This window comes from Trichomonascus vanleenenianus (assembly GCF_965637985.1).
Source record: "Trichomonascus vanleenenianus strain CLIB 3782 genome assembly, contig: TRVA0_010S, whole genome shotgun sequence".
Classification (NCBI taxonomy): domain Eukaryota; kingdom Fungi; phylum Ascomycota; class Dipodascomycetes; order Dipodascales; family Trichomonascaceae; genus Blastobotrys; species Blastobotrys vanleenenianus.
This window is the reverse complement of record NW_027481877.1, coordinates 259842-284524: the sequence shown is the minus strand read 5'-3', so window position 1 is coordinate 284524 and position 24683 is coordinate 259842. Positions and strand designations below refer to the sequence as shown.

Below are 24683 nucleotides of genomic sequence, written 5' to 3'. Positions count from 1 at the left end.
GCTGGGGCCACTTGGATGAGCGTTGTACTCACTACTTTAGTAGGCGTAGTTGTAAATCCACAAGTGGTCTCTATTCCAAAATGTATTAGCGGTATATTCATTCTCAATTACAGTTATACAGATTATATTCATTTTCTATTCCTGTATATAGAGTATATATTCATAAGTCTCTATTCCAGTATGTTATAGAGTAGCGGTATATTCATAAGTGATTCCTCTTTCTGAACCTCATATGTGTGGTATATTCATAAGCCGAATGTAGTGGCATGATGCGGTGTACCTACATGTAAGGAACTCAAATTGCATCATTGCATCTAGAGAATTGCCATTGTATTACCATACTGTGGAGGTACTGTCTGAGGTGTGAATGAACGGGTTACGAGATTAGTGTATCAAATCTGCCAGTGGTATATCGTGTCAGGAACAGTACCGGTACTACTTAATTCGTTAATGCTACCCTGCCACTTTCAACATATTCACATACCTAGCCTGTTTAACAGATTGACATATCTAGAGCATAATAGATTGACATATCTGGAATGTAACTGACATATCTGAAGAGTAACATGTGACATATCTGGAGAGTAATATTTTGACATACGGAGAGTGACATATCTGGAGGGTCTGTTTAACATGACTGAAATATCAAACATGGCCTGTTCAACAGATTGACATGCTGGGATGATCTGTTCAACAGATTAACATAACTAGGGTGGTCGTTCAACAGAAATGTAGATACTCCTCTGGGCTGTTTTCCCATCGCGAGCTGGATATAACCGATTCGAGCGTGGTCGACATTATGAATAGGGTCAAAAGGCGACTATGGACGGCGCATGAAGTGATCAAGGCATACTCAAAACGCGCAGCATATATAGATGATCTGTTCAACAGATTAACATAACTACGGTGGTCTTTCAACAGAAATATAGAACAGATTCAATGGAGATAAATCATTAATAGAATAAATATATAGCCTAAGAAGACCACTGAGATGAAGGATTCGTAAAAGAAACATAGCGACGCCACAGCTTGAACCCATTGTCACGGTACACCGCCACCTGGCGGTCAGTCACGCCGTCAATAACACACCGATCAAAGCCCTGCAACTTGAACTGCCGCACTCCGCACCCTACTAGCCCCAGCGTGAACACATTAGTAAGATCCCTGTACTCAGGGTCTGTCGCAATGCCGCACAGCCCGCCAATTCGCGCATCCTCAAACTCGAGAATCCACGGCATGAGCCCGGCCAGCGGAGACGACCGCGTAAACAAAATAATGGACCCCACCATCGTCTTCTTGACTGGATCAATGGCAATGATAATCTTGCCATCGTGCCGCGCCTGCTCGTACAGCTCATACAGGCCCGGCGTTCCGTCATAATGGGCCCGGATAAGCTCGAGCACAGCATCCATGCGCGAGTCGTCGGGCTGGCATATGTCAAATCGAATGCCAATGAGCTCGAGCTCGGATATGAGCTTCTTGGTCGGCGACCACCGCTGGAGATCCGTGAGTAGCACAATGTTGTGCACCGTGATGCGCGGACGCTGAGTCCCCGGACTGTACTCTATAGGCGACGCCGACTCGGCGCGCGATGTCATGGCGTCTCGCGACTTCTTCATCATCGACTGCGCCTCAGGAATGTCAATGTCCCACCCAGACTGCTTGAACCATTGGAGATTGGCAGTCGTGTTGTTGAACGGCACGTTCAGGTCGAACGGGATACCCTCAAAAAAGGCAGGGATTATGCCGCCAAGCTGTACATAGTCGACCTTGCGCTCGTTGATAAGGTACTTAATCGCCCGGTCGTGTAAGCTGTGCCCGATCTGCATCCCTCGGCGCGACGGCTCGACAAATATCATAGCAATGCACCCGACATTGCTATGGGGATAGACCCATGTAGCGCAGAACCCGTAAAGATTATTGGTACTCGAGTTCCGTACAATGAAGTGAGTTTGCGCCGACTCCATCTGAGACGGCGTAGCCGTGCCAGATTTCTGTTTCTCGTCGTTTTCTGTCTTTACAACAGTATTGTTAGCGCTGTTAGTAACTTGGTTGGCCTCGGTAGTAGTGCTGTTGTGGTTCTCCAGCTTTAAAGGATAACGAAGCATTTTGAACGCCTCCAAGCCGGGGCCCAACCTGCGGTCGGGGAAACAGTTCTCCCATAGTGTCTGCAGACGCTTCATGTCCCGCTCAGGGGCCCATTTTTCCACGAGCCACCTGCCTCGCGACGACCGCTGGCTCTTCTTCTCACCCAGCAAGTTGCGCGACCGCTGATACAGCCCAGACCCCGGGAATGTGCCCTTGGCAGGGAGGAGACCAAACAACACGCGGGCACAAGCATCCAACGCCTCGAACGTGAACTCGTAGATACACACGTATGTGCCAATGCCCCGGTCGAGCGCCAAGTCGTACGGAGACGACGCCGCCACACAAATAAGGGGTTTCCGCTGTTGGCTGCAAATGACACCGACGTGCTTGGTGAACCCAATCTGGTACATGTTACGGTTTGCGTCGGCTGTAACCACGATTACTGCTTTGGCGCGCTCAATAAGGCCATCATGGAGGTTGGTTAGGCCGTTGGCTGTATACGACGCATGCAGCACCTTGCCGCCGTGGATCTTGGCAATGGACTTGCCAAAGTCCTGGAAGACCGTCTCACCAAGTAAAAGGTGCTCCACTTCTTTAGAGTGCCTCGTCGTGATGATAGGAGTAACTAGTGGCGTCAAGATCAAAATGTCAGAGTCCGGCTCAATGTTCATCGGGAGGGGAATGTTCTTAGCGTGGTCTCTAAGCACGGTCACTGAGTTCTCATACGCTAGCTTAGAGAGCATCTGGTGCTGCTCCTTGAGCTTCATTAAATGGGTCAGGGGCGGCGGATTGAGCGTCTCCTGCCAATTGGTGCGCTTGCGCTTGGCGTTGGCAACGCGCTCCGCTGACTTGAATATGCTCTCTTCGTCGATAATGCCGTTCTGGACCGCGCCAAAGATGCCCGAAATGGCCTCTTTCTGCAGCCTGAACGAGGAACACACCAGAATTATGTCACATCCGGCGGTTGCAGCCATTACTGCGCCCTGGCGGACACCTACGTTTTCATAGAGAGCATCCATCTCCAGGCACTCGCTGAGAATTACTCCTTCGTAGCCAATGTCCTCGCGAAGCAGTTCCTTGGTGACTCTCTCGCTCAGACAGGCATGCATCTCGCTAATGGCAATCTTGGGCAGTGCGCACCCACCGACCATAATAGCGTCGAGCTTGTCCTTGCTCAGCTGCCGAAACGGGATAAGTGAGGCGGTCTCTAGCTGTTCTATCGATTCTGAGACGATAGGCAGGCCGAGGATTGAGTCCACCGTCGCGCTGCCGTACCCTGGGAAGTGTTTGCCACAGCACACAAGATTCGCAGAAGAGTACCCTTGGAAGAAAGCCTGGCCGTATTTCGTTACCTCCTGCGGGTCGTCGCCCATGGTACGAACGCCCAGAAGGCGGTTTGCCGAGTTTGTCAGCACATCGAGCACGGGCCCAAATAGCCAGTTAATTCCTAGGCTTTTGAGCTCCAATCCAGTCGCATGAGCCACATCGCGAGCTAGATCTGTCGATTTGGTCGCCACGATGGCCATTGGCCCTGGGAACTGCGAGATGTACTTCTCGTCGTGCAGGTTATTAAGCATTCCATTCTCCTGATCTATGCCAATCAGCAGCGGGTACTCGTGTCCTGCGTCATGGGCGATCTTCTGGAGGTCATATATCAGCTCCCGCGTGCTTTCAGCGTCCTTGAGGTTCTTAACTGATAGGATAATCGACCCAATGTGGTACTTTTCAATGAGCTCCTTAATCTCCGGAGTCACCTTGTACCCGCTGAAACCAGTCATGAACATTTGGCCGATCGCCTTATGCAGCGGCGTGAGCTCTTCTGGCGGCTCGAAATCCATCTTCTCTTCTAATTACCGTCGTCTGTCAAGCTCTCTCTCCACCCCAATTACAGTGCCTGGTGTTAGGCCGTATGGTGGTCACCCCAAATCAGTGGGCTTTACCCCGGCCTGGGTTTTTTTCGCAATTTCTGGTTGGGAGTCGGGATAAGCGCTGAGTAAGCAACAATGCGACACGACAATTGGAGTGGCAGACGCGACCTTTTTTTTGCTTTTCTTCACACGGGAGGAATGTCGGGAGGCGCCGCACGAGGCGTAACGCAGAGACCGGCGAATTCGGAGGTAATTGATTTGTACCGTGGGGTATTTTCGGCGAAAAGACCGGTAAAATATAGACGATTTTACTGGACCCGTGGGGAATTACACTCGTGGCTTTTTTTCGACACGAAATCAACCCGGAGAATTTGGCATCTCGGAAAGAGAGAAAAAAAAACAAATTACTCGACGCTAGAACCACCTATATCCCATGTTGTGTAGTGTCTCCATCGTACGTACCACATTTTGCGCTTGGTATTAGAATGCTAGCCAAGTCGAAATTCCTAGGGTGGTAGTGGGAGCTTTTCAAAGTTGTTTAAGTGGTAGCACTGGTAGTAGTAGACCCCCTGATGGTGTAGTAACTCCTCATCAGTAGGCACAGTGGTACCGCCGGCAGCCATAGTGCTACCCCCCCAAGGCCTGACCCCCCTCCTTCCCGCCCATCTCCAGGTTTCGTGTTGTCCCAACGTTACATTGCGTGCGCCCGCGACGTCACAATAGAAAATCTTTTAGCACCCGGTATGCCGGGAGACGTATGTAGTATAGTAACGGTAGACTGCAAGCCGCAGGAATAACCTACCACTACTACTGTACTGTAGAAGAAATAGCGGTTACTTGCCAAGATTAGCTAGCGTTGCCACGGTTTAAACGGGCCCTAGTCAGGTCAGAAAAAGATCAAATCGAATTTTTTGGATGAATCTAGAACCATTGTCGGTGATCCCCAGACATTCCCGAGGACTCGTGGTCCAACTGGTTGGAACAGAGATGGACGGGATGATGTAGGAACATTATAACTGTTTCACGGAACTTATCAATGCTACGCTCGCAGAAGCAGGGCTAACCCCCGGTACATGTCACCTTAGGCACATCGCGATACAACGGCATGAATCAGTGGATCATGGTCGATAAATTGCCGTAAATGAAGGGCTATTGAAAAAGAAATACAGGGCGAATTTATATATACCTTTGTTGTGCCGAATGTCCTCCGATTAGCCTTTTTTTATCTAGATTATACCAAGCCACTAATCTTGGACGATTGAACTTTAAGCTCTTTTTACTGTAGTAACAGCTTAGATTAGCATACCAAATTTCATATCCACCACCAAATATCAAACAAAAATGCGAGGCGATATCTCAATAGATCTCTCTCGAGTTTCCTCGTCCGAGAGTGAAAGCGACATCTCTACTCTGCTACAGAATTCTGCTCTCAACTCACCCATCTCCGCTGTCTCCGAAAGCTGCTTCTCGAACCATATCAACAATTATCCATACCTTCATTTCGTCAATGCCACTCTTTGCGAGGCCGGTGAGCTGTTCCCAGACTCAAATCTCTGGGTAGACACTCTGACGGGCAAGATCATTTCCCCGCCTACTCCGATGCCCCAGAACGTCCAGATCATTGACCTCGAGGGTGCCATTCTTTCCCCGGGCTTCCTCGATGTCCAGCTAAATGGCGCTTTCGGGTTCGACTTTTCAGACGACAAGTTTGGCGACGGTTCGGCCGAGGCGTTCAAGGCTGGCCTTGCCAATGTGTCCCGCAAGCTCGTCAAGACCGGCGTCACCTCCTTCTGCCCTACACTTCCATCTACTTTTAAGCACGTCTACCACAAGGTTCTACCGCTGCTCAAGGCTGACCGAATCAACACCGGTGCTGAGAACCTCGGCGTGCATCTCGAAGGCCCGTTCCTGTCGCCCCAGAAGCCAGGCTGCCACCCGCAGGACGCCATCAAGACGGCTCCAAACCGAATTGGCGACTTTTATGAAGTTTATGGCGAGAAGAATCTGAAAGCGGCGCGAATGATCACTGTTGCCGCTGAACAGGAAGGTGTCATGGAGTCTATTCGAGATATCGCTGATCTCGGGGTCACGGTGTGCCTCGGCCATTCTGTGCTCAAGTACGCTGGCGGGTGTGAGGCTGTTCGAAACGGTGCTACTATGGTTACCCATGTCTACAACGCTATGAAGCAGCCGCACCACCGAGAAATGGGTCTGTTTGGTCTGCTTGGCGCTAGCGAGAAGGATCTCACTGAGACTCGGTCGAAGCCACCAACCTCTGTAGTCCACGAGCGACCATTCTTTGGCATCATCGTTGATGGTATCCACGTGCACCCAAGTGGTGTCAAGATTGCATACAACTCGTACCCAGAGGGCTGTGTTCTCGTCACAGATGCCATGGCTCCAATGGGTTTGCCATCCGGCACTTACCCATGGTCGACGCAGACCATTGTTAAGCAGGGCCTCAAGCTGTTCCTCAACGGGACCGACACCATTGCTGGTTCCGCTGTGGAGATGGACATTTCGGTGCGAAACCTTATGAACTGGGTGGGCATCTCCCTGGCTGAGGCTGTTAAGACCTGTACTTACAATGCTGCCAAGTCTATTGGTGTTCTTGGTACCAAGGGCACTCTCAAGACGGGTGCTGATGCTGATCTTTGTGTTTTGGACAGCAACGGCAAGGTCAAGCAGGTTTATAAGCTTGGATGCAAGGTATTCCAGGCTACCAAGGCTTAAAGTTGCATAATCAGTTTTATTTATTTATCGCTATAGAAAAGAATTCATGTATCTAATGTTGTTATAGACTGACGAATGTCTGATGAACTTTGAATGACTCTATCTTTTGTTATGCTTCATTAATTATTGCTTCAATTATAATTGATATGTCTATGGGTGCTGGCTAACTTGTAACTGATAGATAGTACCTAGTAATATGGAATCAAGTATCCAGTGAGGTGTGTTTAGCAAGAATGTTAAATGCTTAATGAATAAATACCCTGCAATTAGTCCCTTCCAACCCCTCGGCTCCGCTCCGCGGAGGTTTTCATAGTTCTTGATTAATTTATAGGCAATTAACCTCCTCTGATGAGCCAGCCTTCCATTTTAATGTCAATGGGGGGGGGGGGGGGGACCAGTCCCCCCAAACCCCCCTGAGGCTCCGCTTCGCGGAGGGATGGCTGATGGGGGTTTGGGGGCAGAGCCCCCAACTACGGGAGCTCGAGGGCTGGCCCTCGAATGTACTCTACTATAGACCAGTGCCTCCCTCCTAGGGTTCCCCTCTGCAGAGATTTTTGTATTAAGAATGAATGCTTAGTGCATAAGTATCCTGTAACTTTGTATTAAAGTAAGAATTTGTAAATGCTTAGTGAATAAGATCCATGTACTGGTTATACTTTATCCGCGATTTGTCGCCCTGGTACCTCTCGACAGTTATCTCCTTCAACTGGTCAAATGAGCGCGCCCGCACACCAGCCTTGCGCGCCAAGTGCAGCAAAGTCGTCTCCTTATCCCACCCCTGGTCCGAAGCAACATCCGGAAGGAACGTCGCATTCAGATGCGGCATGCCAAACTCCGCAATGACGCCATGCTCGCCAACAGTCCAATCTAACGGATCCTCCAGCTTCTCAAAATCCCTAAGAATTGTGACACAGCACTCCAAATCCTTGAGCTCCGACGCCTCAATTGGCTCGAACCGCGTGTCATTCAAAGCACTACCACCAATCCAAAACTGTCAGCTACTCGCCTCCTCAAAATTCACATGCTACTTACGCCGTGAGAGCAAACTGCTTCAGGCCCTCCTCCAGGTCCAGCTCGCGGAATGTCCCAATACACCCTCGTAACTCGTACTCCTTCCCTTCCTTAATATTCCACGTCACAAACAGCGGGTATCGCTTACCCACATGGACATGCTCGTCGTAGTCATTTAGCACTTTCTGGAAGTACGCCAAGCTGTGCGGCTTGGTTTTCTTCAAATGGCTATACAAAACGTCAAATGTGTATGCCGCAAACGCTGATACTTTGCTCATTGTCTAATTTACCTCTACTACTACGGTACCTGGCTCCTACTTGGTTATATCGCTCTATGGAGTTGAAGTGGTAAAGGGCCGCAACCGGCGGCACCGGCGATAAGATAACCGTGCATGTCGAATTGCGTTTGCCCCTTACGTAATTAACTTGATAGGTTGTGTGCCGCAACTTATGCGGCTGAATGACTCAAAGAACTCACGCTCCCTTTGAAATTGTAGAGCCTAATAATGGTCTATATTAATTCTCTATTATTCAATGCTTGACTGTACCCGTGTAATTGTTGGCTCCCCCAACAGGCATTATAATAGGTGGGCACCGATGTAGTGGCTCGGATAGCGGATTCCGGGGCTACCGGACGGAGATAATCCCACATTAAGTAATTTTCTCGTGGATTACGTCTTTATGCAGATAGGAGTCTACAGCAAGTGTAACCGTTGAAAGAGAGCGCAGTGAGACTTCAATATATAAGCGGGAGAAAATGATTTTTAATGTTGGACGAAACCTTGCCTTACTTGCTGGCTTTACAAGAACTTTAACAATGGCTGCTGCCCACGGACCGGTATCCCCTGAACTCGTGGTTCCTGCTGGAGCTCAACTCGCTACTTTTGCTGCTGGGTGCTTCTGGGGCACTGAGCACATGTTCCGACAGCACTTTGGCGACGGCAAGGGCCTCATTGATGCTAAAGTCGGTTACACTGGTGGCAGTGTTGCAAACCCAGACTACAAGCAGGTCTGTTCTCACTCTACTGGCCATGCTGAGGCTCTCCAGATCTCCTTCGACCCAAAGATTGTGACCTACGAGACCTTGGTGGATTTCTTCTTCAAAATGCATGATCCAACCACCGCTGACCAACAGGGTCCAGATGTTGGACCACAGTACCGATCTGGCATCTTTACCCACTCTGACGAGCAGAACAAGATTGCTCATTCCGTTAAGGACCACTTGCAGGAAACCTGGTACATTAAGAAGATTACTACTAAGATTGAGCCAATTGACACCTTCTGGGATGCCGAGACCTACCACCAGCTGTACCTTGACAAGAACCCAACTGGTTACGCTTGCCCATCCCACTTCCTTCGAACCAAGCCGGAGAAGATCGTCGGAAAGAGCGATCTTTAAACTAGAAGCGTTATTTATTGTGTGCCGTAATTTATCTCGTAGAGTTTTTTAAGTACCAGTATTCCTCTGTGGGCTTCAATGGCTGCAATAAAGGTTTGAATAGTGGTATTTTTTATCTGTATTCATCGTACTGGCCACTTCATCTCGAGTAGTTTGATTGGAATCTCAGGAGTTCAAATTGAGTTTTCTTCCTTTACCGGAAACTATAGCCAATTGAAGTTCTACCAGATGTTAACAATTCTCATGAAGTTAAGGCATCGATTCAAGAAATTTGTCGAAATGGTTGTGGTCTGAAATTGGGACTCTGAGTTGCCTCGACTGTTATATATTGGTACCAGTAATGTACCAGATAATCGATCATGTTGATATAAAAAAAATTCAGCACCTATGTAAGTTGATTGCTTGAGAACTCCAGTTCATGGCATCAAAGCCAAGATCTATTGAACTACCGTGTTACCAAGCAACGAAGAAGCGTTATCTTCCTGTTTTCCCAAGTTAATAAGCCGTCTCTTTCCTTTAGCATTGATTATTAATTAAAAAAGTGAAGCGCAAATAGCTTTTATCTATCTTATCAGAACCTATACAATTGCCCCCCAAAGTCCATCGATTCATCATGGGCGCGAAACTACATTTGGACGCCTTGCATGCCGGAATAGTATGATATGTTTGGAAATAAGCCCTAAATATGTCTATCGCTTTGCAGTTTTCATTGTACAAACTAGCACTACGACGTTATATTTGCTGATGAGTCAGGTAATGCCCTGAAGCCCACCAACGAGAGATAACAATATCGACGCGAAGCGTCGCCCCGGGGGGTTTGGGGGGCTGGCCCCCCTATTCTTACACATAGCCCAATACTGCACAATATAATTACATAGATTATTTTTTAATATATAACAATGGAGCAATGCGCAGCGGAATCTGTCGTTTTCAGTTTGTATGGCACATGTCTCGCGATGGAAATTTCAGATGGTGAGGTTTGCCGTGACGGAAAAAGATTTTTTTATCGCCGGTCCAGTACAAGTTTGAAATTTTATCTTTCTTTCCGAGAGAAAATACCAAAACGACCCAGTTATTAATTCCAAAATGGCTGGTGAGAGTGGAAATAAGGAGAAGGTTCCAAAGTCTCTTCTTCAGGCTGAGGATGGAGCTTTCCCTCGAGGTGGAGGGTCGGTGCTGACTCCGATCGAGATCAAACAGGCCGCGAACGAGGCTACCAAGGACGTTCTGTTCGGTGCTCCACAAAAGGACGAGTCCGCTGGCAAGAAGAGAAAGCGAAAACCACAGAGGAAACAGGAAAAGGCTGCTGAGAAAAAAGAGGGCCCCAAGAAGCTCAGAATTGAGAGCCTGGGATTCAAAAACGCCGTGCCAGGCACTGTGGTGCTGGGACAGATCAGCGAAGTCAACTCGCTCGATCTGGCGGTGTCCCTGCCAAATAACCTTACTGGTTACGTCCCGATTACTAACATTTCGAAGCATTTGTCGCAATTGCTGGAATCGGTAGAGAAGGCTGCCGAAAACGATAGCGACGACGAGGAGGAAATCGACCTGCCTGAGCTCACTGATCTGTTCAAAGTGGGCCAGTGGGTGAGAGCGGCTGTAGTTGCCAGTGGTGTTGAAGAGCCTCAGAAGAAGAACCAGAAGGCCAAGAAGCGAATTGAACTGTCCATTGATCCAGTGGTTGTCAACGAAAAGCTGGACTCTGATGACCTAAAGCCGGGCATGGCTGTTCAGGGTGCCGTGAACAGTGTAGAAGACCATGGTGCCATCATGTCCATTGGCGCTAGCGACGAGGTTACTGGATTTGTTTCCAAGAAGGAATTGCATCGAGCCGGGATTCAGACCGACGAACTCCGAAAGGGCCAGGTCCTGCTACTCACTGTGCTGTCAAGGAGCTCTAACGGCCGAACGCTTACACTTACCGCATCTCCACTGGATAGAAAGGTACCAGTAGTTGCTGCTCTTTCATCCTCTTCATCGCTGACGGCGGGTATGCTTGTGGAGACTATTATCACTGAAGTCCGATCGACAGGCGTGGTCGGTAAAGTGTTTGAATTCGCTGAGGGCACTGCTGACCAGATTCACTCGGGTCTTCTGGAGAGTGGCAAGAAGGACATGGAGTCGCTGTACAAGGTAGGAGATACCGTGAAGGCACGAGTTATTTTCACTTACCCTGACTCTGATCCTCTCAAGGTTGCGCTCTCGTTCCTGCCTCACGTTGTCGGCCTTTCAACCAGCAGCGAAAGCCCGCTGGCCAAGCTGCCAGTTGGAAGCATCGTTGATGCCAAGATTGAGCTCGTTGAGCCAAAATCGGGTCTCTATGTGACAGTGGGTGGCAAGAAGCATGGTTTCGTTCACATTTCGCGGGTCTCTTCCGAAGAGCGAATCGAAGAGCTCTCGGCTGCTAGCAAGGACTATTCAAGCGGTACTGTCCATAAGGCCCGAGTTCTGGGCTTTGCCAACACTGACGGCCTCTATGTGCTGTCTTTGGAGAAGGCCATCTTGGAGCAGAAGTACTTGCGAGCTCAGGATGTTCCTATTGGTGATGTTGTGTCGTGTAAGGTTGAGCGAATCATGGCTCAGGGTGGCATCATCGTGAAGCTGTCTGAAGGTCTCGAAGCTATTGCCGACGAGAAGCATCTCAGCGACATTAAGCTATCTCACCCAGAGAGAAAGTTCAAGCCTGGCATGAAGGTCAAGTGCAGAGTAAGTGGTTCATTTGTCATTTGAAACTTTTTCCGGATACTAACATTTATATTATAGGTACTTTCTGTGTCTGACCGAAAGATCAAGGTCACCTTGAAGAAATCTCTGGTCAACTCCGAGGACAAACTCATTACCTGCTGGGATGACGCTGAGGTTGGCATGAGGACTCCTGGTGTGATTGCCATCCTCAAGCCACGAGGCGCCATCGTCGAATTCTTCGGCGGTATCAAGGGCTACCTCCCAGTCAGCGAAATCTCAGAGGCATTTGTTAAAGATCCAAAGGACCATCTGTCTCTTGGCCAGTCAATTGCTGTCTATGTGCGATCCGTCGAGCCTGAAGAGCAGCGAATGCTCGTTTCCTGCCGAAGTCCGGCTAATGACACCACGCGTGCTCTTGAAGAGCTGATTCCTGGACAGGCTGTTGTATCTGCTGTGGTTACGGAGAAGACCAAGGATGGTGTCATTGTCACGGTCGAGCCACATGGTGTCAAGGGTGTCCTGCCTGCTGGCCACATCACTGACGAATCTAATGTCAAGAACAAGAAGGGCTTGAAGGACATCAAGGTTGGAAGCAAGCTGGAGAACCTTGTCGTTCTCGAGAAGGACAAGGGTAAGAAGTTCGTCACTCTGTCCGGCAAGAAGTCGCTGGTCGAGGCCGTACAGCAGAACGGTCTGCCAGCTCAACTTTCCGAGATCCGAACTGGCGATGTTCTGCATGGCTTTATAAAGAACATCACTATCAAGGGCCTGTTTATTGCTTTCGCTAATAACCTAGTGGGATTGGCTTTGAAGCATGATCTCCTTGAAGAGAAGGCCCTTGATGACCCATCTACTAAGTACAACATCTTCCAGTCCGTCACCTGTCGAGTTCTCGATGTTGATGAGGCGCACCAGCGATTCCAGCTTACGCTGAAGCTTGATAAGGAGAAGAAGGCGGATAAGCAGCAGCAGGGTGACAACGATTGTGTCAACCCAGTTGATCCGACTATTAAGAGCTTGGCCGACTACACTCCGGGCCGAGTCACCAAGGCAAAGATCCTGGCTATCAAGGATACTCAAATCAATGTTGTGCTCGCTGATAACCGACAGGGCCGAATTGATGTATCTGAGGCGTTCGATAGCTTTGACAATATCAAGGACCCAATTAACCCGCTGCAGTCTAGCTTTGAAAAGGGCCAGATTCTTGACGTCAAGGTGATTGGTTACCACGATGCGCGAAACCACCGATACCTGCCAATTTCGCACCGAAGCTCTACCTACATCACTGTTGAGCTCAGCTGTAAGAAGTCTGACCTCAAGAGTAGCAAGCCATACTCTACGCTGACCTACGACAATGTCAAGGTTGGCACTGAGTGGCTCACTTTCATCAACAACGTCACTCACGAGTGTGCCTGGGTGAATCTTTCTCCTACCGTTCGTGGTCGAATTCCACTGCTGGATCTGAGCAGCGACGCCAGGGACTTGAAGGACTTTGCCCAGAACTTCCCCATTGGCCGAGCAGTCAAGGCGCAGGTCGTCGAGAGTGGTGCCAGTGACATCCTCAAGCTCTCTGCGCGAAAGGCCGCGGGAACTCACATTAAGGACATTTCCGACATCAAGGAGGGCATGAAGGTGCCAGGTATTGTCGTCAAAGTCGCCGAGAACCGAGTTGTCGTACGAATTGGTGACAATGTCCTGGGTACCGCTGGCCTGACCGACTTGGTTGATGAGTACATCGAGGAGCCTACCGAAAACTTTGCTAACCACGAGCTAGTGCCGGTCCAGGTTATCAAGGTGGACAAGCCGAACAAGCGGGTCTACGTTTCCCTGCGGGATTCGCTGTTTGACAGTGACGCAGAGGTTGTGGATAAGCTCGTTACTAGCGCTAAGGACGTCGCTGTTGGCGATGTCATTCGAGGCTACGTACTCAATGTTGCCGACAGCGGTCTGTTTGTTGGCCTGGGACGGGATATCACTGCTCGAGTGCAGATTAAGAACCTCAGCGATGCTTATCTGACCGACTGGAAGAAGTACTTCTCGGTGAACCAGCTTGTCGAAGGCAAGATCCTTAACATCCGAAAGGATGGCAAGATTGACATGACTCTGAAGGAAAGCGCTGTGCGTGGCATTACTACGACTAAGTCCGGCAAGGGTATTAGCGAACTGGAGAAGGGTGAGATCCTTGACGGTGTTGTCAAGCGGATTGAAAGCTTTGGTGTGTTTATCCGACTCGATGGCACTACCAATGTGAGCGGTTTGTGCCACCGATCTGAGGTTGCTGATATTCCAGTGGCTGATCTGTCCAAGGTGTTTGCTGAGGGCGATAAGGTCAAGGTCAAGGTTCTTGACATTGATACTGAGAAGAAGCGAGTCTCTCTTGGTATGAAGAGCGCCTATTTCGATGACGGTGCTGAAGACAGTGGCATGGATATCGATGAGGACGACGAGGAAGAAGAAGAAGAATCAGATGACGATATGGCTGATGCTCTTGGCGATGACAGTGATTCTGAGTCTGATGAGGAATCTTCTGACGAAGAGGAGCAACCAGCTCGACCAGCTAAGACCACTGAAGGCGGTCTCAGTGTTGGGTTTGACTGGACTGGCAGCGCTCTTGACCAGACTGAGGCCATTGAGGCCCAGAGCGAGAGCGAGTCTGATGAGGAGAACGAACCAAGCCGAAAGCGACGAAAGAAGAAGGCCCAGACTCTTGTCGAAGACAAGACTGCGAGCATCGCTACCAAGACACCAGAAACGCCACAGGACTTTGAGCGACTGCTCATGGGCTCGCCAAACTCGTCCATTGTGTGGATGCAGTACATGTCTTTCCAGGCGCGACTGAGCGAGATCGACAGGGCCCGAGAGATTGCCGAGCGGGCGCTCAAGACGATTGATTTCCGAGAGGAGCAGGAGAAGTTCAACATCTGGATGGCTCTGCTCAACCTGGAGACTGCGTTCGGTACGGAGGAGACGTTCGAAGACGTGCTCAAGCGAGCGCTGCAGCACAACGATCCGAAGGTGACCTACCTGCGGCTCGTCGACAGTCTGGAGGCCAGCGGGCGGGCCGATAAAGCGGAGAAGCACTTCTACGTTGCGGCCAAGAAGTTTGGCGCCGAGGATCTTACGGTTTACGAGCGGTTCTGTGCCTTCCTGTTCCGGCACGGCAAGAACGCGACTGCTCGGGATATTCTGAGTCGAGCGCTGCAGGCGTTGCCCAAGAATGAGCACCGAATGATGATTTCCAAGTTTGCCCAGCTGGAGTACGCCAATGGCGAGGCCGAGCAGGGGCGAACGCTGTTTGAGGGTCTCATCAGCTCCTATCCTAAGCGGGTGGATCTGTGGAGCGTGTACCTGGATCACGAGATGAAGTACAACGATCGGGCGAGTGTCGAGAGGCTGTTTGAGCGCCTTGTGTCTGGCAAGGAGGTCAAGCTGAACATGAAGAAGGCCAAGTTCTTCTTCAAGAAGTGGCTTGGATACGAGGACACGAATGGCGATGATAAATCACGAGACTACGTCAAGGCTAAGGCGGCCCAATTTGTCGAGTCGCTCAAGGGTGACGATGAGTAATTAATATTTAACGGTTAATATTTTTAGACTAAAAATTGTATATTTCTTTGATTACTTGCTACATCCGTCGTTTACCAACTATGGATAGGTAGTTATGTCTTTTAGCCATTCTGTATGGTATGACAGTTTCCCCGGGCAACGTGATGGCGTTCATCTTACGCGTTGACGGCTTAATGTGTCTCATTGTAGGCACGAAAACGCACGACCGTCCACGTAATACTCCGGGCCAATTAATACATCGTGTGCCAATGACTCGTCGGCATGCGGGGAGGGCAGATTTTCATCCAAGGAATCGATAATGCACGGTTGGCCAATTGTACCACTCATCAAACGAAACGCGGGAGGCCATTGCAATGCTTTTCTCTGTACTCGCCCGAGACATAGAAGGCTGTCGAGAGATAATTCCAATTAATAGAAGGGGTCCCCAAATCTACTACGTATAGCCCTGCTAAGGGTACTTAAAAGGAGGCGGAATCAGGCTACAATATACTCTACAGAATATATGCTCATTTTTTTGGTCAAGGGTTTGTTATGCCTGTAATGGGACGCCCTCTGAGGTACAATACAGTCTAGCAGGCGGGCAGGTCCTGCTGGCATCGTTTCAAGTACTGCGAGACGTGAAACGGAGGTGCATTTAGGGGAAAGGGTTACCTCTGAAAAATAAAACTTCCGTCAAACGTCGAAGAGAGGAGTTTAACCTGCCCACAGGAAAAGCTCTACGAGATCCTAGTCAATATTATTCGTATACACTGAATTAGCATGTTTATGTTGAAATTCCCCTGGTACCTGAGTTAAGGCGAAATGGATGCAATAAACGGCGCTTGATGTAGGTGAGTATTCCCTGCTACATTTCATGCACCTACGCTCTGCCACACAAAAGATAAGCTGTCAGGGATAGAATCTGTCAGTTGGCAGATCTTCCGTATAACCCCACGGTGCCTAAGATCAGATCAGGGGGAGAACCGGATGTGTCTGACCACGCAGCGTGTGCGTCGGGCCTTAATCAACGGAAGGAGTTGGCAAGACTCGTGTTTCTCAGCTCATTGCTACAACTGGAGTACAATGAAATGGGGTTACGGAAGTGGATTCGTGAGAATGCAGAGCGAAATAAATGAAATGCAACAGCCCGCCGGTGGAAAACAGACGGGGGGCTCCACTTCCTCCTCCCCCCTTATTGTATCATTGCAGGTAATCTTCATTACAGCTATGCGTGTAATCCAAAGAGCTACATACTTTGTGTATGCGGGTTCAATGGAGACATCCTGCTAAGCTGCTGCGACGACCCATCTACGCCCATGGCTCCTAATGCACCTATCTGCAATTGTCTTCTCTAGGCAAAGGGGTAGAGAGCGAAAGAGAGAGCTTGTTTTTTCGAGTAACCTTCTTCACACACCAAAAGCAATACAGGCAGTTCAGGCTCGTGCTTCCTCGAGGAGAGAGAGTTATATATCCCATACGGGGTCCTGTTTTCCCTTCCCTTTGCAGACCTGTCAAGTACCCCTTTTTTTTGGAATATTTTTTCCCTCTTCCTTGGCGACTTCATTTTTCAATACCCTCAATCGTTCAACCCTACAACCGATAAATAAGTGTCGAGCGGATCCATTCTTGTCTCGATACATAGGGTGCGCTGAAAAATTTTAATCGGCTATCCCACAAACCGCATTGTTGGCTAGGCGACACAACTCCACTAGGGCGGCGTATTATCTTTGGGCGGCATATTATTATTGAACTCCTGACCTGTCGGAGAACATTGCGTCCATTGATCCATTGATTGTTTATTATATTATATCTTGCGACAATATTTTTGATTTCTCCGTGGTACTATATCACGGACCCCCTGAGTTTTGACATCGGGGACCCACTTTTGAAACCCTGGACTCTTTGATATATAAGACCGCAATGACCCAGGAGGAAGAGGACGCACAATTGGCAATGGCAATGCCAAAGTCTCACGCTAAGCCTGTGCCGACGACCCCTGGCTCGTCGATTCCCAAGCGTAAGACCAAGGTCTCAGATCTCATTTCGCGACTCTCTTCGTCTACGGCCTCCTCGCGGGCCAAGTACGAGGCAAATAAACAGCAGACGAAGCAGGTAGCTGCCGAGCAGTCGTCAAGATCGTCGCTAAGATCCGTCTTCAAGCCCCGAAACTCGGGCTCCGGGGCCCCTCCCGGGCGGACCAACCGGCATTCGCTAGCCAGCGTAACTGGCGCTTCGTCAATCCGTCACAGTCATACGGGTGGTCTCATCCACGATTCGGACCGGACAGCGCGCAGACACCGCCGGACCGCTTCTGAACTCAGCGAGTCGTCGGTGTTCTTCCCCAAGATCACCTCCTCTCCACCGCCTCCCCAGCCGCCTCAGCGCATGGTGAGCAGGCCTAAGCCTCGCATCAAGAGCTCTCCGGCTAGTGGAGGACCCAGCCGCAACGTTTCTGCCACCAATTCGCCGGCTGTGAGCCAGGGAAGCACCGTCGTCGCTTCGAGCGCTAGCACAAGCCCCAGCACTCAGTATAGCAATCAATGGCACCCGCAATATCACCACAGAACGGGTCTGAGCAATTCGGACATTTCGGCGCGATCTATGTCTGATAATAGCATTCGGCCCCAGACGATGCCGCCGCGTCCTGCATCGCGGCAACAGCGCGTCAATGTGCGTCGCCCGACTTCGCGAATGGGCGCCAACTCGGCGTCTTCTCATAGGGTTCAGAGCCCGCGGGTTGATGAACTGAAGTCAAAGATCGCCGAACTGGAAGAAGTTTTGAAGCATGAGAAGACGGAACGAGACGCTGTGTTCTCACGGGTCGAGCAGATTCGCGAACTGGAGAACCAGCTTACTCGAGAGCGCCACGAAAAGGAGTCGCTTGCTTCGAGGATTCGAATTCTCGAGCAGCTGGTTGCCGATAATGATAATGACGACAATAACAATAATACTGACACCACCGATAATAATAGCGATAACGACCCGGCTAATGAGAACGAGACGAGACGGTTCAGCGGACCCATGAGGGCGTACTACGAGGCGCGCATCCTAGAGCTGGAAGGCCGTATCCGAGAGGTCCTCGCAGCCAATGCCGTGGTTGCATCAAATGATAGCGAAGCTGAGACCAAGTTCACGAACCAGATTCTCGAATTGCAAACGGAGATCACCTTTATGCAGGGCGACAATTCGGCACTGAAAAAGGAGACAGAGTACTACCAAAGCATTATGAAGACGCGGGACGACGAGATCCGCAAGCTCAAGAACAAGAAGCTTACACTCGATGCAGACGTCGCCGATTTCAAGTCCAAGCTCGAGGTGGCCCAGAGTGAGGCTGTCGAGTGGCAGGGCAAGCACCAGGTCTCGGAGAAACAGCTGGAGGCCAAGGATCAGGAGCTTACTGAAAAGATTCTCCAGCTGGAGACGACGGCGACAAGCCTGCGGTCCACCAACGACCGGGTGTGTGAGCTCGAGGCCAAGGCTAAGGAGGATGAGACGCAGATCAAGCAGCTTACCGAGGAGGGTGAGCGGCTCAAGACGGAGCGAAATGAGCTGCTGAAGCAGGTGCACGGCTTCCAGACGAGCCGACGGCACCTGGACAAACAGATGGCTGCTCTTGAGCGGGATAACAGACGGGGCAAGCGGCTTATTACGGCCCTCGAAACCAGTCTGCAGGACCTCAAAATCTCGCTCGAGGAGAAGGCCATGGAAAACGACGAATTGAACCGATCCATCATGAAGGTCATGGAGCAGGCTAATGAGACCATTGAAGGTGCCAAGCGGTCCTCTATGGTTATCTCCTCTCCACCGCTCACCCGTCACAGCATGTCCGGCATAACCTCTCCGGTGCCTGAGTCTGCAAACGCGAGCCCTAATATTGGCAATCGGTCTTCCACTGCTTCTAGCCGAAGCGACCGTTCGGTAATGAGCAGGCTCAGCGAGGTGTCGACGACGGGCACCCATTCTAACCGTAACTCTGCATCCAGCATGACCAAACCAATTGAGACATAGCGTCATAGCATTTTTTTTCACTTCTGTATATTACCTTAATATTATTTATTCATATCATTCATCAATGCAAGTGGGTCCCCCATGGATAATCTCCAATTACCAAACCCCCGTAACACTCCTTCGTGGAAACCGAAACCGCTTCGCAAGAGCTGCTATCCACAGCCAATCGCTTAGATATGGCCAGTTTCACCTGTGCATATCTAGCAATGACGCCAGAAACAATAGAAAGATCGTATTACAAATGAAATGAGATGTATCGCTTGCTGCTGAACATACTGGTGCTATTACAGGAATAAAGTCTCACATCTAAGTGAGAGCGTAGGTGAAACCCTGGTAAACTACCATCTTGGTACCAAATTCGATTCGCATTTAGATCTATTGTATCGAATACCAACGTTTCGAAATCAGTCACTGACTTTATCATCTGCTGACGAGCTTTCGGAGAAAAATCCTCTGGATTAATCTGGTACATTGACGACCTTGGTATGTTATAAGCCGCAGTTGGCGTGTCTTCAACCCCTGATTATCAATCCCCACAAGAAACGACTCCGGGATGCGCAGATGGGGGTTTGGGGGCAGAGCCCCCAACTACGGGAGCTCGAGGGCTGGCCCTCGAAATTTCCATGTGCTGGTAGTTCTCGCTGAATAAGTTTGTAAAGTATCACTCTCATTGACAGGTACAGTAGAGAATATTGAAGGATCCATAAAACTTGGGTATTACGGTAATCTGCCCTGATACTCAGAGAATTCTTAATAAAAATGCACTTCTCGACCGCAATGCTCATCAGCGATGTAAAAAGAGTCCAAAATTCCCGCTTTGATCTACAAATATATACAATTTTGCTAATAATCTCTGCCCTCGTGGGATGCTCTCCAAAGCAGACCGAGCCTCAACAATAAAGACCTACACATTGTGGCCATCTCCTTGGTATACGCTTCGTCGCGAGACATCGAGCCTCCAAGCTAGTCATTATCTGGTTCTGATATCTGAAATGCCTTGAATATTATTGAAAATTGATGACGGTATTTATATATTACAAAGCGACGTCTTAAATAGCCTCAATTCCCTGTGCGAATCTCAAATTAGAGATCTTATTTCCCGATCGGGGAGTGAACTGCTGTTACATGAAGGTGGCCTTTGGAATATAATCCTGATAAATATAAATAAGGTAGATGTGCGTTAAAATTACTTATGGTATGGAAACCAGCTAAACGAATGTACATAAATAAATAATCTAAAGAGTCATTGCGAAGCAGCGTCCTCCGCCATTATGGATTTCCGTAGCGTTCAAACGGAACCGCTTATAGGTCAACTTGTCCTTGGACCCAGTGCTACCATTGGAGGCTCGTCTATTACTAGTGCTTGGGGATGCATTTCCAGCATTCGATACAGGCACAAGAGCATAGCTTTCGGCACACCACTCATACCACACTTTCCTTCCATCGGTCATGCGCCACAGAGAGATATCAATCTCAGAGTCGTCAGGAAGCGACATCGGCTGCGAGAGAGGGAACCACATAGGGAACCAAGAAACCATATCCTTGCTTTTCTGCTCCATTGTGTCCGGCCGCGTCGAAAGCTGAATGTCCTTGTAAAGCACGGCCTCAAAGTACCCAGCAATACCGTGGACAAGACACTTGTGAGGAATGTAGAACGTCTCCTTGCTCTCACGGATATTATGCTGGTTACCGGGCACAGTAGAAGCAATTGGATGGGAAAACTTCCACGCCTGCTTGATCTCAGTACTAATGAGATCAGCCTGGAAGAGCATCACTACGTATGGAGTGTGCAAAGCAGGTACAACTGGCAGGGCGCCTGGGCGGTTAGCCCGAGCCGCATCCATTGGCGAGCCTGATCCGCTTAAACCCCCAGACCCGTAAAGCACTCCACCTCTCGTAGTGGCTAGATTCCACGCCTCGCTGTACAGTTTCGGGGACATTACCGGCGTCAAGTGAGCCGTGTAGCTCGAGGGTATCATTACACCATCCGCCGGGTCGAGGACATGCTGAACGCCGTCAAGGCACTCTGGAGAGAGCTCGTTGTCAGCAAAGGAACCCAAAAGCTCCGAAACGAGGATGTTGACTTTAGCGTTTTCTGGCAGCGTCCACTGACGCATATCGCTGAGAATGACCTTGACGCTGTCTCCCCATTCCTCTCGCTGGCGTTTGAGCAGGTAAACGTAGGCACTGGAGTTCTTCTCCACGGCGTAGATGGTCACTGAGCGGTCTGCATTGGCGGCCGCCTTGAGCGCCCGGTCGACAATGGCGCCCCGGCCGGCGCCTACGACAGCCATGCTCAGGTGCTTGTGAGGTCTATCTAGAATGGCGTGGAAGATGGCCTTTTCGTAGAGATCGTACTTGACAGGGTCCTTTTCAAAGACTTCGTACGTAGCGTTCTCCAAATTGTCAATTAGCGGCTGCAAAGGGGCCTGCAGGAAGTCGTAGAAACCGGTAGCGAATTGTTCGGCGACGGTTGGAGGGGGCGCGATCTTGTGTAAGTGGCGGATATAGAGCAAAAACGACTGTTCTCCGCCGGCAAAACGGGCAGGATTGGGGTCCATATGCGCGCTGAGCCGTTTGCTGGACGGGCTTGAGGGAGGGTCTGGTGATTTTTCGGTACCGGGTGAAGCTGCAGAGGAAGTGGTGGAGGCAAGGTTCCTATCCTCAAGGATGACAAACGTATTCTTCTTGAAGAAGCGGAACAGCATTGTCTGGGTGGGTTTGGGCAGCACAGGGTACCCCTTGGCGTTGGACACGAAGGCGCGGGACGATACTACAAGCATTGAGACTGGTTCGGCAAACCACCGCGTCATAACGTGCAGCTTGGGCGGGATCTTGGGCACCTGGAGGGCCACCGACAGATTTGGTGCGTAGTTGCATATAGTCCTAATGGTGTTCCACACCTCCCATATGCTCAACGGGTCTGCTGGAGGGACGGCTACTCCGGACGCATTGACCGCGTAGTCCTCGTTGAATGGCAAATGGACGACTATCTGGAGGAAAGGTGACTGGGAGAGCAACTTATTGACGGCATGGGCGTACTGGGCCACGTTTGTGCGTCTTTTTGGCCCGGCTATCATAACATAAGGGATCCCGCAAAACGCCGCGTAAGTCAGCTCGTGCTGCAGTACCTGGAGGGACAGGTTCGCTACGCGTGCGTTCTTCGAGTCGATCTCGACCCATGGCGAAGCCAGTGCAATTGAGTTACTGACGTGGGACCCCGGATGGAGAACGACGTCGTTCTCGCCAGGAGCAGGGACCTGGGTCTCTACTCCTCCGCTACCACTACCAGTGACAGCTGCAGGCTTAGAGAGGGTACTGGTCCCTGGAGAAGGCACGTCCCGGGAATTGAACATGCCCGACGACTGGTGAAGGTGGGGGCTCGAGCTGTTGTTGCTGCTCTGTTCGAGCTCGTGAAAGATGCCCTGGATACGCTTGCGGTAGTTCCGCGAAGTGATACGACATGTAATCATATCGTAGCCCTCAGAGAGGGCTGCGTAGACTGCCAGCTCATCGGACTCCCCATTAGGCGCAGGGAGGTTGAGGCCCACGAACAGCGGCGACGAGGGGGTGGTGGGCTGCTGTTCCGGATGATCCTGTTCGCTAGCCATCTCCTACGGAGTCAGTATTTCAATTGAACGCACCAAGCACTCGACTCACTAGTCCTCCCCGCTTAATAATGCTGTATCTGACAGGGTTTGTGTGTATGGTATATACCCCTGTCTTCGAGTATTTATCGCGCGCGGAAGGAATGTGTGTGTCCTCTCCGATTCACATCCGCCTTCACTGGAATGTTCAGCGAAACAACGCACGGGATTTAATTTCCTAGACCGTTCTTGTTCAGATGCCTGGTCTTTTTACACCGTAGCAGGTGTCATTTGATACATTTCACCACCGATGAGTGGTATTGTATTGTACCTGGAACAGTTTTTTCAACGGTCGGACAATGTATCATAATAATGAACAAAATCAGCCCTAGCAATACTGTAAAAGACGAATAGAATACCCACCGATCCATCTCATGCAGAATTTGGTTGACATTTCTCGATTGTTGGAATTTTTTCGGATCTCAGCCGCATTCAGCGCGGCTGTACACCACTCTAAGCCCTGGGGCTCTGCCCCAGACCCCGTAGTTGGGGGGCCAGCCCCCCAAACCCCCCGTCTCCTCAATTATTACACCGTCTTTATAGAGATTCTCCGCGAAGCGGAGCCAAGGGGGGTCTGGGGGGCTGGCCCCCCAGGTAAGAACTGCAGCCGCGTGGTGAGCGGCGTGAAAAATACGACATGGCGACATTTTAAGCCGTAAGCACGACATGGCGACAAAGTGTGGGCGTAGGAGATCACCGCCGACATGCCGACCGGGCGGAGGGGCTCATGGTGAACCTCGGCATGAGCGTTGGGAAACCACCAGTCCACGGACTTTCATTTAATTCCACTCAGTAGACCCTTGGTCAGATAGCTAAAGATATATTCGATGAGTGCTGTTATTCCAAAGATTACGCAACTGTCGCCGCTGGTGACCCGGGTGCTCGGGTGTAACCCCGGCAAGTTCACTCTCCAGGGCACAAACACCTATCTTATTGGCTCGGGCAAGTCCCGGATTTTGCTGGATACAGGCGCCGGAGAGGTTGAATATGCTTCGCTGCTCCAGTCGTATCTCCAGGCCCAGGACATTGAGATCTCTACGATTCTCCTGTCGCACTGGCATCCGGACCATGTCCGCGGTCTCAGCGACGTAGTGGGCATGTCGCCTACCGCGCCTGAGATCCACAAGTTCCCACATGAGAACGACGCTGACATGCTTCGCGGGTTTGTCCCCACACCGCTCAAAGACGAGCAGGTCATCTCGACGCAGGATGGCTCAGCGACCCTGATTGGGTACCATACGCCGGGCCACTCCGAGGACCACTTTGTGTTTTATCTGGTGCAGGAGAACGCCCTGTTCTCGGCGGATAATGTGCTTGGCGAGGGATCGAGCGTGTTCAGCGACCTGTCGACCTACATGAAGTCGCTGCAGCGGATGCACGATCTCCCAGGGCTCCGGCATATGTACCCCGGCCACGGGCCACTTATTGAAGACGGGCGAAAGACCATCCAGAGCTATGTGGAGCATAGAATGCAGCGAGAGGCGCAGATCTTTGAGCTGCTCCGGACGCATGGGCACGCTTTATCGAGCGAGGAATTGGTGGAGATATTGTACCCGGACCTGGCTGATCACGTAAAGCCTGCGGCGGAGAGGGGCATTAAGCTGCACTTGAGGAAGCTACAGAATGAGCGTAAAGTGACTGTGCAAGATGGAGGGTGGAAAGCTGCTGCCGCCAAGCTGTAGTTACGAGCATAAATGC

At 50.4% G+C, this 24683-nt stretch overlaps 8 protein-coding genes across 8 annotated transcripts; 5 read left to right on the top strand and 3 right to left on the bottom strand.

Annotated features, from left to right (window-relative positions):
- Positions 1–974: 974 nt before the first annotated feature.
- On the bottom strand, positions 975–3926 carry TRVA0_010S02740 (uncharacterized protein; the record flags this gene model as incomplete). Its single annotated transcript, XM_076683758.1, has 1 exon — positions 975–3926. The coding sequence occupies one exon, from the start codon at positions 3924–3926 to the stop codon at positions 975–977; it is 2952 nt and encodes a 983-aa protein (XP_076542102.1).
- A 1371-nt stretch (positions 3927–5297) lies between these two features.
- On the top strand, positions 5298–6689 carry TRVA0_010S02718 (N-acetylglucosamine-6-phosphate deacetylase; the record flags this gene model as incomplete). The annotated part of the gene is made up of 1 exon (XM_076683757.1): positions 5298–6689. One exon carries the CDS (start codon positions 5298–5300, stop codon positions 6687–6689), a length of 1392 nt encoding a protein of 463 aa, XP_076542101.1.
- A 625-nt stretch (positions 6690–7314) lies between these two features.
- Positions 7315–7978, bottom strand: TRVA0_010S02696 (uncharacterized protein; the record flags this gene model as incomplete). The annotated part of the gene is made up of 2 exons (XM_076683756.1): positions 7315–7663; positions 7722–7978. 2 exons carry the CDS (start codon positions 7976–7978, stop codon positions 7315–7317), a joined length of 606 nt encoding a protein of 201 aa, XP_076542100.1.
- Positions 7979–8517: 539 nt separating this feature from the next.
- On the top strand, positions 8518–9099 carry MXR1 (peptide-methionine-S-sulfoxide reductase; the record flags this gene model as incomplete). Its single annotated transcript, XM_076683755.1, has 1 exon — positions 8518–9099. One exon carries the CDS (start codon positions 8518–8520, stop codon positions 9097–9099), a length of 582 nt encoding a protein of 193 aa, XP_076542099.1.
- Positions 9100–10185: 1086 nt separating this feature from the next.
- RRP5 (Rrp5p) lies at positions 10186–15351 on the top strand (the record flags this gene model as incomplete). The annotated part of the gene is made up of 2 exons (XM_076683754.1): positions 10186–11805; positions 11863–15351. 2 exons carry the CDS (start codon positions 10186–10188, stop codon positions 15349–15351), a joined length of 5109 nt encoding a protein of 1702 aa, XP_076542098.1.
- Positions 15352–17250: 1899 nt separating this feature from the next.
- Positions 17251–19338, top strand: TRVA0_010S02630 (uncharacterized protein; the record flags this gene model as incomplete). The annotated part of the gene is made up of 1 exon (XM_076683753.1): positions 17251–19338. The coding sequence occupies one exon, from the start codon at positions 17251–17253 to the stop codon at positions 19336–19338; it is 2088 nt and encodes a 695-aa protein (XP_076542097.1).
- Positions 19339–20573: 1235 nt separating this feature from the next.
- HSL7 (protein arginine N-methyltransferase) lies at positions 20574–23109 on the bottom strand (the record flags this gene model as incomplete). Its single annotated transcript, XM_076683752.1, has 2 exons — positions 22999–23109; positions 20574–22949 (listed from the first exon to the last, which is right to left on the bottom strand). The coding sequence occupies exon 2, from the start codon at positions 22947–22949 to the stop codon at positions 20574–20576; it is 2376 nt and encodes a 791-aa protein (XP_076542096.1). The 5' UTR covers positions 22999–23109.
- Positions 23110–23812: 703 nt separating this feature from the next.
- On the top strand, positions 23813–24667 carry TRVA0_010S02586 (uncharacterized protein; the record flags this gene model as incomplete). The annotated part of the gene is made up of 1 exon (XM_076683751.1): positions 23813–24667. The coding sequence occupies one exon, from the start codon at positions 23813–23815 to the stop codon at positions 24665–24667; it is 855 nt and encodes a 284-aa protein (XP_076542095.1).
- Between the last annotated feature and the right edge of the window lie 16 nt (positions 24668–24683).